The sequence below is a fragment of the Anabrus simplex genome, chromosome 1, assembly GCF_040414725.1.
Source record: "Anabrus simplex isolate iqAnaSimp1 chromosome 1, ASM4041472v1, whole genome shotgun sequence".
Taxonomy (NCBI): domain Eukaryota; kingdom Metazoa; phylum Arthropoda; class Insecta; order Orthoptera; family Tettigoniidae; genus Anabrus; species Anabrus simplex.
The window spans coordinates 514,322,973-514,337,446 of NC_090265.1; the positions used below are offsets into that span (position 1 = coordinate 514,322,973).

The 14,474-nt window shown below is 37.1% G+C and overlaps 1 protein-coding gene across 4 annotated transcripts in view; it reads right to left on the reverse strand.

Annotated features, from left to right (window-relative positions):
• The window catches only part of LOC136868616 (dynein axonemal assembly factor 4), a 128,791-nt gene that overhangs the window by 88,360 nt on the left and 25,957 nt on the right, over nt 1–14,474 (reverse strand). For all 4 annotated transcript variants that reach the window (XM_067144787.2, XM_067144789.2, XM_067144790.2 and 1 more), the window contains exon 2: nt 8,678–8,909. In XM_067144787.2, the coding sequence (XP_067000888.2) occupies nt 8,678–8,909 (232 nt within the window). The remainder of the gene's footprint in view (nt 1–8,677; nt 8,910–14,474) is intronic.

Below are 14,474 nucleotides of genomic sequence, written 5' to 3' on the forward strand. Positions count from 1 at the left end.
TCATACGAACAATGCAGATACTTGGAATTGAATCCAGGCTTTTGACATGCAATCTATCAGTCAGTGACTTCCATCAATCATCATTCATCTGCATGTAAGGCTGTTGACCAGGTGGCAGATACCTATCAATTGTTTCCCTACTCTGTTTTATATGATTTGAAAGGACTTATCAAACATTCCCCTTGATAAATTCATTTAGTGATTAAATTAATCTAGTACAGTAATTAGAAACTGTTCACCACCACTTCTCCTACCCTGCCGGCCAAAATTCTGATAGTGAAAACGTTTTCCACCATCAGGACTTGAACTAGTAAACCACACTGCCAGACAATACAGACTTGATGCCTTAATGATCATGGCCAACAGGCAGGCTTATGATATCCTGATTGTTGGTACCTTGTTTCCTCATAAGAACTGTCATAATGTCGCAAGGGTATCACCTGATTATATTATTAAAACCAAATTGACCATATAACAGTGAGCCAGAATTTTCAAAGGTCACTGCTGGATGTAAGGAACAAGACTTGTGCCGACATCATTAGTGACCATCACCTAGTTGTTGAAGAATTTTGTTGAAGATCATGGCTACCAACCAACAATTTGAACAACAAAACAAATGATCTGACATGAGGAAACTGGAAACATCGGCAAAGCAAGAAGAATTTGCTTAAAATTTATAAACTGCTTTGAAACACTCCATAAAATACAGGATGATGCAATTTATTTATAAATTTAGCATGAGGCTGAAGGATTGAGAGGTAATTAACAATATACAGTCACTCAAAAGAATGAGTGCATAGTATTGTATTTTCTCAGAAACAATTGAACCTATAGTTATAATGATAATTTTTAGGTGTTTTTTTTACCATATACTATTCTAATTCAAGGACTTATGTTTTAATATTTGAAGTCTTCCTCAGCCTACAAATACAACAGAAAACATCTAAACATAGCATCAAAAATACCTTACAGCTCATCTCTAAAACACAGAATATCCCAACCCCATCTTTCCATGAACTAGTGTCTTTTTGATGTTAGAAGGTCAAATTATTTTTTCTATGCATTTAAATTTATACATATCATTATACAAATACGAAAATATAAACCACTTTCAAAATAATGTACTTACTCTTTAAATAAGACACCAGAACTTAAGGGGAGCAATAAACTTTTTACTTAATCCAGAAATCAGTATCAATATCTATGAATAACAGAATGTTCGTTTTGAGGACACTATCGTTCAGGTCAGGAAGCATTTTGTTTATTAAATCTTCTATATATATAAAATAAGAGTTTTGTCTGTACATTGCTCAGAAATTAAAAAGGATGGTATTTCTGTACCGGTCGTGTCCACAGTAACAAAGAAATGCACTTTTTAATTTTCCGTAATTTCTGTCTGCCTGCATGTATGTATGTATACACATCACAAGAAAACGGCTGAAAAGAATTTAATGAAACTGGTATGCAAAGTTGGGGAATAAGTCGCTACAATCTAGGCCATAAATAATTTTATTCACGCTGTGAGAAGTGGTAGTTAGGGGAAGGCCTGAAATGTAATACTCAAATATGTTATTAGTGGTCCTATCTTAATTACAATTGGAAAGCAAAATCAGAGAATAAGTTGCTACCATCTGGACCATGAATAATTGTATTCATGCTGAGTGAAATGGTAGTTTAGGGGAAGGCCTAAAATGTAATTCTCAAATATTTATGTTATTAGTGGTCCTATCGATAAATACTATAGAACTATATAAAAAACCAAACCCCATGGCATTACAGCCCTTAAAGGGCCTTGGCCTACCAAGCAACCGCTGCTCAGCCCAAAGGTCTGCAGATTGCGAGGTGTCGTGTGGTCAGCATGACGAATCCTCTCGGCCATTATTCTTGGCTTTCTAGACCGGGACAGCTATCTCACCATCAGATAGCTCCTCAATTCTAATCGCGTAGGCTGAGTGGACCTTGAACCAGCCTTGAGGTCCAGATAAAAATAACCAAAGTTATATAGTATTAAATTTCCGATCATTTATGTCTTCTTATACATTTTTACCATACCAGCTATGATAACAAAGATATTCATGAATCTGGATTTTTGTTGCTAAGTCCATATCAGCGCCAAGTTACAAGAAAATGGGTAAGCAGAATTTAATGAAAATTGGTATGTAAAGTCGAAGAATAAGAAACTAGAGTCTATGCTATAAATAATTTTATAAGATGCCACCATGGATGACATAATGAAGAACATCAAGAAACCTCTGGTGAACTAAATGCAATGGCCTTCGCTGATGATATCATGATCTGGGGAGAAACTGAGGAACAAGTACAGTCAAGACTCAATGAATGGAAGGTCAAGTTCCAGGAGTTCAATCTGAAGATAAGTGAACTCAAAACAATAGTACGCCCACAAAGGAAGGGGAGTTAGGGATTGGAATAACTTACCAAGGAAGATGTTCAATAAATACCCAATTTCTTTGAAATCATTTAAGAAAAGGCTAGGAAAACAACAGATAGGGAATCTGTCACCAGGGTGACTGTCCTAAATGCAGAGCAGTAATGACTGATTGATTGACCTAACATGCCTATGTTGTAATGTGATGCATCTCTGGGATGAGATGGTATTTTGTGTATTTTAGGAGTTGTGTATTTTGTGTGTGATTGTAGTTATGAGTATTGTGCTCTAATGTATTTTTTGTCATCGTGGTGTGCAATATCCCCATAAGAATGTTTCGTATCATACGTTTTGATTTTGAATAAGTTTGTAGAGTCAGGTGTTTTAAATTCTAACATTTCTGTAAGGTCAAGTATTTATTTCAGTTTTTCTGTTAGATAACATTCCTAGAATTTAAAGTCTGTGAGCGGTTTTAAGATTGGCAGTCATGTCAAGTACTTCTGTAATGTTACTCCATCATGTTAGTTAATTCTGTATTATTTGGTGTTGGATGTGAAAACAACCTGGGAATTCCCATATTTTTCTTTATGGGGCTAAATTTTAAAATATTGCTTTATTTTACCTTATCCCATCATAGGGCTTGGCTCTTCTGAAGCAAGGCAAAGTTCTATTGGCACAAAGTTAAACCCAGTTGAAGCAATGGATCCCTCCTGTCCTCAATCAACTCAATCACTACTGATCTGCATTTAGGGCAGTCGCCCAGGTGCCGAAAAACGGACCATAATGATATCTCCCTCATTAATCAAAATGATGCGCATGAGAAAAAAGGTTTAGAAAATTATTTCCATGAAGACAGGTAGATTTCCATTAAGTTTAGTTGTGTATATTTTGTGGGAGTGCAAAATCACGGTTTTGTATAAACCCCCAGTCAGTTCAGGGATTTAGAAACAATATTGGCCCTAAAACCTACCCAAGGACAGGTGGATTCTAAAAATGAAGTTTGGTAGAAATATATCCAGTAGTTTTCAAGTTATAGACAAACAGACACCAAAGCTAAAAAATATGCAGATGATCATTATTACACCTGAAACAGATAACTGTACAGAAATTTCACCAAAATAGTCAATGTACAGGCACACAGTTGTTACAATTTTATTTATATATAGCCAACTCTGCTATAATACAATAACTAGAAAACAGAGAAATTACCACCATAGACAGGCTAATTCATGTTTGAAAATCTGAAAGTTACTGAAATATCTTACATGTTCAACTCGAGAAAATTGCATAAATAATAATAGCAAGAATTTAAAGAAATCTGATTCTAATATTCATAACTTGAAATACGAAACTGCTATCGAGGAAATAGTGAACCAATCACAAATTCACACCAATAATGACAACGAGCTCTTGAAGCCACAAAGTACACTCATATTTACATTAAAATAATCATGAAGATGACGCTAACAAAGTTCGTGGATCCAAGCTCCACCAACACACACATTTTCATCGACACTTTATGCAATAAATCGGAAAAAAATGTGACAGCATGTCCTCGTGCACTTTGAAATCCCATTATATAATTAATCTAGTCCTTCCTCACTTTACTTTACATCCCCTTTACATTTACATTTAAGCCCCAAGACATTCACTGCTTCTCAAACATCAAAGAAAAACATATTATGAGACATGGCTAAAAACAAGAATCTGACTTATTAAGAAAATGACATTAACCACTCAGCTACAGAATCACAATAAAAGAAAAAGGCAAGGTGTGACCTGAAGCAATAGGTTCACATGTACTTTACAGTTATTTATATTTAAATATACAAGCTGCCCTACAGTTTACTGAGATAGTACATAGTCCTCCCAAGCAACAGCTACTGAAATTAAATAATAAACCCTAACATATCCCCTTTGCTACATTAAAACATGTGCTTTTGGTCAGCTGGCTCCCATTTTTTTTTTTTTAGCCATCCATTCTCAGAGTGGTGTCTTCAAATTGAAACTCGTGCAGTCCGTGGATCTCCATCCTGGCATAGAAATCACATTCCCGATGTCTTGCAGCCTCTGCTGGTTCGGAACTTGACTACAACATTCTGTTCATTCACGGTATTACAACTGGGTCAATGCAACCTGCCACAACACTCGGTTGTAGTTTCCCATGACCGTGAAAACCAGTTCTGATGCAGCCGTACAACAACTCACTGCTTATCTAACACCGTAACTATGTCAATTTTCCTTCTCACTCCGTACTTCACCCGTATTATGTCATAACTCTACATATGGTAATAGTGCACAATGCTGGACAAGAAACTGTGCTGTCTATCAGGCGTTCGTGTCCTATGAAAATCTACTTTACTCCACCCAGGTATAAATTTGAAATAGGCAGGCAACTATATGTCTAAATGTTCATATTGAATTGTTCTTTCCACCTAAATTTTGCAGACACTAAAATGTTGAATTTATCAAATTCACTTCCACTCAGAAATGTTAGTGCATAATGATCAAGTTGTTATCTCAGCATTGTTCTTACAGGCCCCCATGGCTAAAAAATATTCTTACCGGGCGAGTTGGCCGTGCGCGTAGAGGCGCGCGGCTGTGAGCTTGCATCCGGGAGATAGTAGGTTCGAATCCCACTATCGGCAGCCCTGAAGATGGTTTTCCATGGTTTCCCATTTTCACACCAGGCAAATGCTGGGGCTGTACCTTAATTAAGGCCACGGCCGCTTCCTTCCAACTCCTAGGCCTTTGCTATCCCATCGTCGCCATAAGACCTATCTGTGTCGGTGCGACGTAAAGCCCCTAGCAAAAAAAAATTCTTAGCTCACTTCTAATGATGAATAACTAAGTAAAGTCTGAGAATACTGAGCTAGTGTTAGAATGTCCCAACACATGATCAAAACTTAAAATACCTGACTTCTCTAACTCCGCACACACGGTAAATAGCCACTTCTTCTCACGACTCGACTACTTTGAAGACTCCTGCCAAATAGACCGCTAACTCACGTGCTGGTCACTTTTATTAATTCGCCTCCACAGCTATTGGCCTACGCTTGTTCAGGGCACATCTCTCGCTTTAGCTAATGTCTTGCCAATATAGAAATGATCCTACCTTTCCATTGATTCAAATCATTGCATCACCTACGCTTACTTTAAACTCATGTCATATGATATTCTAGCCTCGTGTCGGGCTTCCGAAATGTAGTCTGTTGGTCTCCGCCATTGTATTTCGTCATTCCCTTTTTCTGAAGCATGCACATGAAGGTCGTGCACACGCCAAGTAGCAACCCTTCTTTCTTAATTTAGCTTGCAGACAATAGACCACCAGCGCCAAACTTCCTGTCAAACTGTGAAACATATGCCCCGGTCACTCCAAATTACCAAGAATCAATAAAATGAATGTTCATTGTACTCTCAATAAATGATAGTTCAGCAATGAAATGAGCACTGTATTAAGGGCTCATCCTTTCTTAAATTATTTTAAATAACTTGGAAATTTATAAAACATTTTCCTTGATAAATTATTCCAATCCTTAATTCCTCTTCCTATAATTTAATATTTGCCCCAATTTGTCCTCTTTATTCCAATTTTCATTTCATATTTTGGTCTTTCCTACCTTTAAAAGTTCCACTCAAGTTTATTTGTCTACTGATGTCTTTCCACGCCATCTCTCCATCGACAACATGGAACATACCGCTTAGTTGAGCAGCTCGTCTCCTTATTCCCAAGTCTTCCCAGCCCAAGGTTCGCAACATTTTTGTAACACTATTCTTTTGTCAGAAATCATTCTGAACAAATCATGCTGCTTTCCTTTGGATGTTTTACATTTCTCGTATCAAACAATCCTCGTGTGGGCCTCATAGACTGGAACCATACCAGTGTTCTCCCCAGAAATTTTTGTCAGCTGGGTGGCAGGAATGAGTAGCCAGACGGGGAATACTACGTAAAAAATGAAATTTCAATTTAGTCCGCTTTTCATTTTTATCTCTTGTCTATTAGCTCAAGCTTTTTTACATACATACATTCACCTTTTTTCCATTACAGATTGGACTTTATATGATACTGACAGTTTCCACTGTACCTAGTCTTTGTGTCTTTTATACTAGCTTCTTCATACTACATGAACATTTTAATTGGTGATTCTGTGCTTGTTTTAGACTGGCATACAAAACTTCTAGACTGAGAGGTTTCCAACCTTGCCACAACCTTGTTTAGTTTTAGATTTATCATCATGTCTCACTTGGATTTTATATATTCTTTCTCATTGGTTTTATTGATACTCTTTCAACATCAATTCATGTAGCTTTTAATATTTTTTTCAGTGAAGATGGCTCAAAATGAGCCGAAACATGTTTGATTTAAAATCACTCCATCAAAAGGTGGATACATGTATTGAAGAGGAAGACGTAATAAAATCTTTTCTATTGTAAAACAGGGCATTAACAATAATATTAGACAAGTAAACATATAACTGCAAAATAGAATTTTAGTGTTATTATCACTAAACGGAAACTCGTGTCCGCATCCCGAGGTGGTACAGCTCTTTTCAGGCACACCTCCGATGGAGGTGAGCTGCATGTACCGTATACCACATACCACATAACAGTTTCCTGCCATTCATAAATGTCTGGCAGTACCGGGAATTGAACCCGGCCCCCCGAGGATGGCAACTAATAGTGCTAACCATTTTGCTATGGAGGCGGACATTATCATCAATAACAAGACATAACAGAGTATTTTGAACTTCTACAATTCTACTGCTTGTTCATAATCATGTAACAACAAGGCTTACCACTCAGTTGCTGTGGAGAGCCATACAGGTTCATGTCAACCTGTGGAATCGACACCGCTTGTGCACGTCACTACATGGTAGTCTTGTTGCTTGTTGTTTTAAGGGGCCTAACATCGAAGGTCATCGGCCCAGGTGATAGTCTAGCTAAAAATTTAAACTCCAATCTAACTGATGCAATTATTTATTTAATTAATTATTTGATTTATTGTTCAACAGGCATTTCTGCCCACTTACAGAACATTTCTTATTTCTAGTGTTACAAATAATTTACAATAAAAATTAAAATATGATACCTAATACTATACTTATGAACTATGCTGACAATAATGATTTATCATTTAAATAAACAGGTTTACAGTGTTTACATTGTAATTTGGAGCACCCAATGACTCAAATAATATGTATTAATATTATGTAACTAGCATATACCTAGGTTATGTAAAATCAGCAGGGCAGTGTGCCCATTAAAATGGTCCTAGGGAGGACACTGCATACTCTAACTGAGGTATTACCAGAGACTGATTTGACATTTCTTTAGGAGGGCAGGCTTCAACACTCATTGAGAGGCTATCTTGACAGATCTTTGGTCTTGACATGGGAAGTGTAGGATAAGAAGAAAGCCAGATAAGAACGGAAAAGGGAAAAAACATAAGACAAAGATTAAAAAAAGGTGGTAAGAACACAGGACAAATACAAAAGGAGAAAAGGATCCCAATGACATAATATAAATACTGTACTTGATAAGAATAACAAAATGTCAAATCAAGTCTTATATAGAGAGATAAGAACAAGAAAAGGAACACATAATAGGACAAACAAAATGGCAGGTCAGTGTGGGGGAGGGAACAACAGAAAGGGGGCACAAGGACAAATATGAAAATACAAAAGGACAAGGACAATCCCCAGATATTCATACACTACCATCTGCAAATAAACAGAATCTCTCCTCAACATTCCAGTTCTTCTACACCCATCTTTTCTCAGCCCCCAAATGTCCTGATTTACCATTTTGTTTGTCCTATTGTGTGTTCCTCTTCTTGTTCCCATCTCTCTATACATGACTTCTTTTAGCCTTCCATTTTTCTTATCCATGTACTGGTATCTTACTACAGTTTGGTGTTTTATTGAAAAAATTAACCAGACTGATGTACTAGCACTGTCATATCAAATCATACGAGTATATGTTAGGAGATTCCAGGAGAAGTACTACACATAAGAAAAGTGAATTACAGGCCCAGAGCCATAATCAGTTTAGAACTACCACTTTCTGAAAATTAACCAAAATTAAGCACTCAATATTACCAAGGAAGACACAATTTAAGTGTATTATGTACACCTCTTAGTTAACAAAGAAGTTTTAAAAAAATGTTCTTAATTTGTTCATTGTATAGTACAACATTACAGATAAAAGGTTTAACTAATCATATATATACTGTATAATTTAAGATAAAGGATAAGTGTCTTCTATTGATAATGAATTATAGGACAAGCTCACCTGCTCGAGCCTCTCCGTCTTGTTTTGCCTTCTGCTGAAACCTGGCCAAAATATCCAGTCGTAACCGCTGCTTCTCTGATTTAGTAAGGTCGGCTTCCAATTTCTCCCAAGTGTTGGGCTCTGTCTTGAGTAGCTCAAACACCAATTCATCATCTGTTTTTGTGCATTTACTCTCAGCTTCTTTAACTTGTGAGAAAAGAAACACCTCAAACAGGAAAGGAGAAAAGTGAGCCTGGAACAAGAAACAGACACTAGACAGAATGGAAAAGAGAATTGCATGCATGATGAAAAACACTAAGAAAAAAGTTTAAAGCTATTGTGCATTTTGAAGTAACTCTCTTGCTTGTAGTGGATATTCCTTTTCTTTTATGAAGAACATTACTATCTTATGTAGATCACAATTTACAAACTTGATCACTGAAGACAAAATTAAAAAATATTGAAGAATCACAGTAGGTGAGGCTGATGATGATGATTAATATTATTATTATTATTACAGGTGAGCCTCCGTGGCTTAGGTGGCAGCACACCAGCCTCTCACTGCTGGATTCCGTTGTTCAAATCCCAGTCACTCCATGTGAAATTTGTTCTGAACAAAGCGGAGGTGGGACAGGTTTTACTCCAGGTACTCCAGTTTCCCCTGTCATCTTTCATTCCAGCAACATTCTCCAATATTTCATTTCATTACTCATTCATTAATAACTGCCCCAGAGGAGTGCGACAGGCTTCGGCAGCCAGCACAATTCCCATCTTCGCCGCTAGAAGGGGGCTTCATTCATTCCATTCCTGACCCGGTCAAATGACTGGAAACAGGCTGTGGATATTCATATTCATAATTATTACTGTACAGTTCCCTCCTGGGATCAGTAGAAAAGAGTATACCTCCAGATAGTGGGTTCAAACTCAACAGAGGTATTCTACCGCCCCTACCTACAGGGGAAAGTTCATTTGACACTCCATGTTGTATGATGTTGAAATATAAAAGATCTCTGGTGACAAAGTTGGTGCTTACCTGGAAAAAAAAAAAGAAAGAAAAACCGTTTCTTTTTTTTTTTTTTCAAACTCAGCCTTAGACTGCCTTACAGATATCTGTTTCTTTACCATCTGGTAGGTAGAATAGGATGCTGAAATTTATGCACAGGCAGCCTAAATGGTGTCATATTATTATTATTATTATTATTATTATTATTATCATCCTCCCATTTTCCAGCTATGGCTGGGTAGGGACAAATATGGTTCCTTTCCATTTTCTTCTATCATTCCACCATTCCTCATCCAACACTATATTCCAGTACTGGTTCTGTCATCTTATACTGTTCTGAACTAAGTCCATCCATCTCAATCTTGGTTGGCCCTGGTCTCTTTTCCCCTTCATTTGCCTTTCCGTTGTCTGATTTGGCATTCTTTCATCGCTCATCCTTTCAACATTTCTAAACAAACCCAGGTTTTCTCTTTTATCACTCAACTTTTCCACTTTAAAAATATCTTTCCATATTTCCTCATTTGTCTCTTCTTTTTTTTCTGCAGCACACTTCTCATAAAAATTTCACTTTTGCCACCTATATTCCACTCTCATATCTTTTTGCCATAGATCATGTTTCTGTTCCATTTTATTATTATTATTATTATTATTATTATTATTATTATTATTACTACTGGCTCCTTGGCTGAATGATCAGCATAGTGGCCTTCAATTCCGAGGGCCCAGGTTCGGTTCCTGGTCAGGTTGGAGATTTTAACTGCATACAGTTAATTCCTCTAGCTCAGGGGTTGGGTGTTTGTGTTTGTCTTAACACACAACTCTTCATCAACACACCAACTAACAACCACCATAGAAACATGCAATAGTGAATACATCCCTCCACATAGGGTTGGTATCATGAAGGACATCCTGCCATAAAACTGGACCAAATCCACAAGAAGTGCTGTATGAAGGAAACTGAGAAAAGGCAAGAAAGAAGATGATTATTAAATAACTTACTGAAATCAGTAAACAGCATTTTTTTCAATCAGAATATTAAGCAGGCCTAAAGTATAACCAAGTGCATCAATTCAACACACCGACTTAATACAATATGTTTGAGTATTATGATGTAACCAATGGCGGCGCGTGATCCTTATCAAAGTGTTAGCACACAAGTTTTTAGAAACATGGATAAAAACAATGTATGGGTAATGGGTATTAAAGCTCAAATAGAAATATGCATTTTCAAACTTACACAAATCAGTCCTCTCCGTACATCTGCATGTATCACATCTTATAACACAGCTCTATCCAGTGATTTTTGGCGATAAACATGTCTATAACAGAATCATGGACACCCGGATTCTTCCTACAGATTTTCAGGAGGTTCTTATCAATTGAAATTAATGACAATTTTAATCATCTTTCTTGTGCTTGCATATTTCTTAAATAAAATTTATCCGCTTCATTGCCGAGAAAGATCGTTCGACAGAGGCGCTAGTAGCAGGAGAAGTTAAAATTAAAGAACAAAGTTTGGTTACTTCAGGTAGTGCCACATTTAAGCCTGGACATGTTAAATATTTATAAAGTTATAGTATGCAGGATTTCTTAAATTCTGTTGATGGGTAGATGGCCGACAACTCTGTTTTGAGTACTAGGACGTTGAAGTAGCTACCACATGGTTTAACTAGAGACTCGAATAGCCGAGCAGGAAACGAGTCCACATATGTTCCAAACAAGTCACAATCCAAAAGAGAAACAAATTACAGCTTATTCAGTTCGAAATAAAACGGTATTTTATGTGTTGAACCATTTTATCAAGTACTTGACAATACAGTCTGAAATATTATTTCCATTTGTTAATTTCCACATCATCAATTCCCTTTTAACTCTAACTTCATTTTCATTTGACAAAACTGATGAATGTTCATCTGTGCACTGCTCCCAAAATAAATAAAATTTATCACGTTTGTCATTCAGAAATATTTTGAATTTATCGATCTTAGAAGCACAATATCTTATGTCATTTTGGTTTGTAAAATGAACAATTATTTGCATGGGATAATACAGATGAGAATAAATTTAAAATTAAAATATATTCAATATCTTGTAGAGTGGCAAAGAAACCTCTTGAACAGATTCTTGTTTCACCATCTCATTCTTCGGCGTTGCTTATGACTGACTTGAGGGATGTCTTCAGATTCTTTTTTTACTTCTGATATTACTTCAACTAAACGATCGGTATATATCCAGCGGGTCTGGGCAACTGATGGCAAATGCTCAATAGTAAACGCCTGAAATGAAGCTTTTCTCTTTGATGATCTTGAGAAAATAGTTGCGAACCCAGAATACTTTTCATTCCTTAATAACTCTAATAGATTGTTTTAGTACTAGGTTAAGCTTTTGTGCATAGCAGTGCACAAAGGGCTGACTGATATTTAGCAAGAATAATCTGTTGTAGACTGTCATGTGCTCCAGCCATAACAGAACACCCATCGTAAATTTGAGCGACTAATTTGTCACTAAACTGGAATTCATTGATTAAAATTAAATCCTGCCCAGCCAGAGAAAAAGCAGATCGATCAGTACTTACATTAATGAACCTAATAAATCTCTCTTGAATATCATCATGTGTAACATAACGAAGCACAGAAGAAAGCTGAGATGTTCGTGTTTGTGGCCTCATCTTCTATCACAGCTACAAATGGTGCTTCTTGGATCTCTTCTTTTATTTTATTTTATTTGACAAAACAGCTGAGATTGAATTGATTAACTTATTCTGGATATCATGGGAAGTACCAAGAAAAGCAGGAGAGGTTTCCAAGTGGTTCCTTAATTTTTAATTGTAAGTGGCTATATAATGGAGCAATTCAACAAAATTTCCTCTATTGAGTCACAGTTTTCAGTATGGCTATTAAAAGGCAGCTCTTGTTCTGCCAGGAAACAAACAGCATCTATGAGACAACTAACTACATAACCATTTGCTCTAATACAAGGACTTCTTACAGTCACACAGCCATGTATCATTTGTGAACCAGGAATCATTAAAATGATGCATTTTGCTTCTTCTTTCTGTTACTATAGCTGATATACTAGGAGTGCATCTCCCATTGTCTATGATTTATGTCTAAGCAGCAAGTGTTCGGCTAGAGAATGAATGTGTTAACAAGTCCTCAATAACATAGCCGCATTCATCCTCCATCCTAACTGAACCTCCCTTTAACAAGAAAGCCACAGCAAGCACAAGACACGCTCCCTTAGCAATGTTTAAGAACCTTGACATGCTTCTCACAATCACCACTGAACACTGCATATGATTACTGTTAAGTTAGCCTCTCGACTGGGGCAAACATGCGAGCCTAGTTGCCAGCATGGCCAGCTCTGTGCAGTGTTTCTGAGTACATCGAATGCGCAAGCACGCCGCGACTGAATTCAAACTCCTCATGTATGCCTCTGAGAAATGGCAAACAGAGCACACAGTTGGCATATCTTCATCATTGGATAGATGCAAAGTTTTCGTCACCTAAAGTGGTATTTATGCGGAAGAAAATTAGGTATTTTTGGTTGCTATAATATAGTGCATGGTATTAAACAAACACTTTATATGACATAATATTATGTAGTCATATTCGTTGATCTTTTGCTTTAGATGGTGTTAGCCCGGCTAACACAGCAAACATAGACCCAATATAAATGGTTTGCTATTGAACATTATAAATTTTCTAGCTAACTCGTTCCTGGTTGCCAGCATTTCGCCCCCGTGTGCTAAGTTGGGCTCGTCAGTTCGTACATAGCACACCCACCAAGACACATGGCTAGTGCATACCGTGGAAGCCACTGAGTAGGCTACTTGGTGCCACCGGCAGTGCCAATGCACTATGACACTCTTTGTCTAATTACCAAAAATTGATGCCTGCTTGGCCATTAGATGATATAGATGTTGATTCCCAATGGGAACCTGAAATATTTGTCCCGAATGAGTAAATTTATAAAACCAATAAAAATGGTCCATTATTGGACCATTTTGGTGGGTGTGCTATGTACCAACTGATGAGCCCAACTTAGCACACGGGGGGCGAAACACTGGCAACCAGAAACGAGTTAGCTGGAAAATTTATAATGTCCAATAACAGATTATTTATATTGGTATTATAAATTTACTCATCTGGGACAAATATTTCAGGTTCCCTATGGGTATCAACATCTATATCATCTGATGGCCAAGCAGACATAAATTTTTGGTAATGAGACAAAGAGTCTCATAGTGCATTGGCACTGCCAGTGGCTCCAAGTAGCCTATGCAGTAGCTTCCAGGGTATGCACTAGCCATGCATCTTGGTGGGTGTGCTATATACCAACTGATGAGCCCAACTTAGCACACAGGGGAGAAACGCTGGCAACCAGGAACGAGTTAGCTGGAAAATTTATAATGTCCAATAACGGACCATTTATATTGGTATTATAAATTTACTCATTCGGGACAAATATTTCAGGTTCCCTATGGGAATCAACATCTATATCAAACATGGACCCACCGTTCCGGGATGTAACTAGCTTTGATTGTAAGAACACAGCTAGTTATCTCAAAATAGTTGATAGTGATGTGTCATTTTGGCAAGGTGCTGTCAATGAATTCTTCGTTAAAGAGAAACTTCATTTGGCTGAAATTCACCAAACTTTAGTGTGCATATGCAGATGTATATTTATGGATGCTAGCAATGTTAGGAGATGAGTGACACCTTACAGAGATGGAAATATGAGCCTGCAAGATCAGCTTCATAGTGGTCATGCTCCAATTGTCTCCAATGTACACAACATGAAAAGAGATGACAT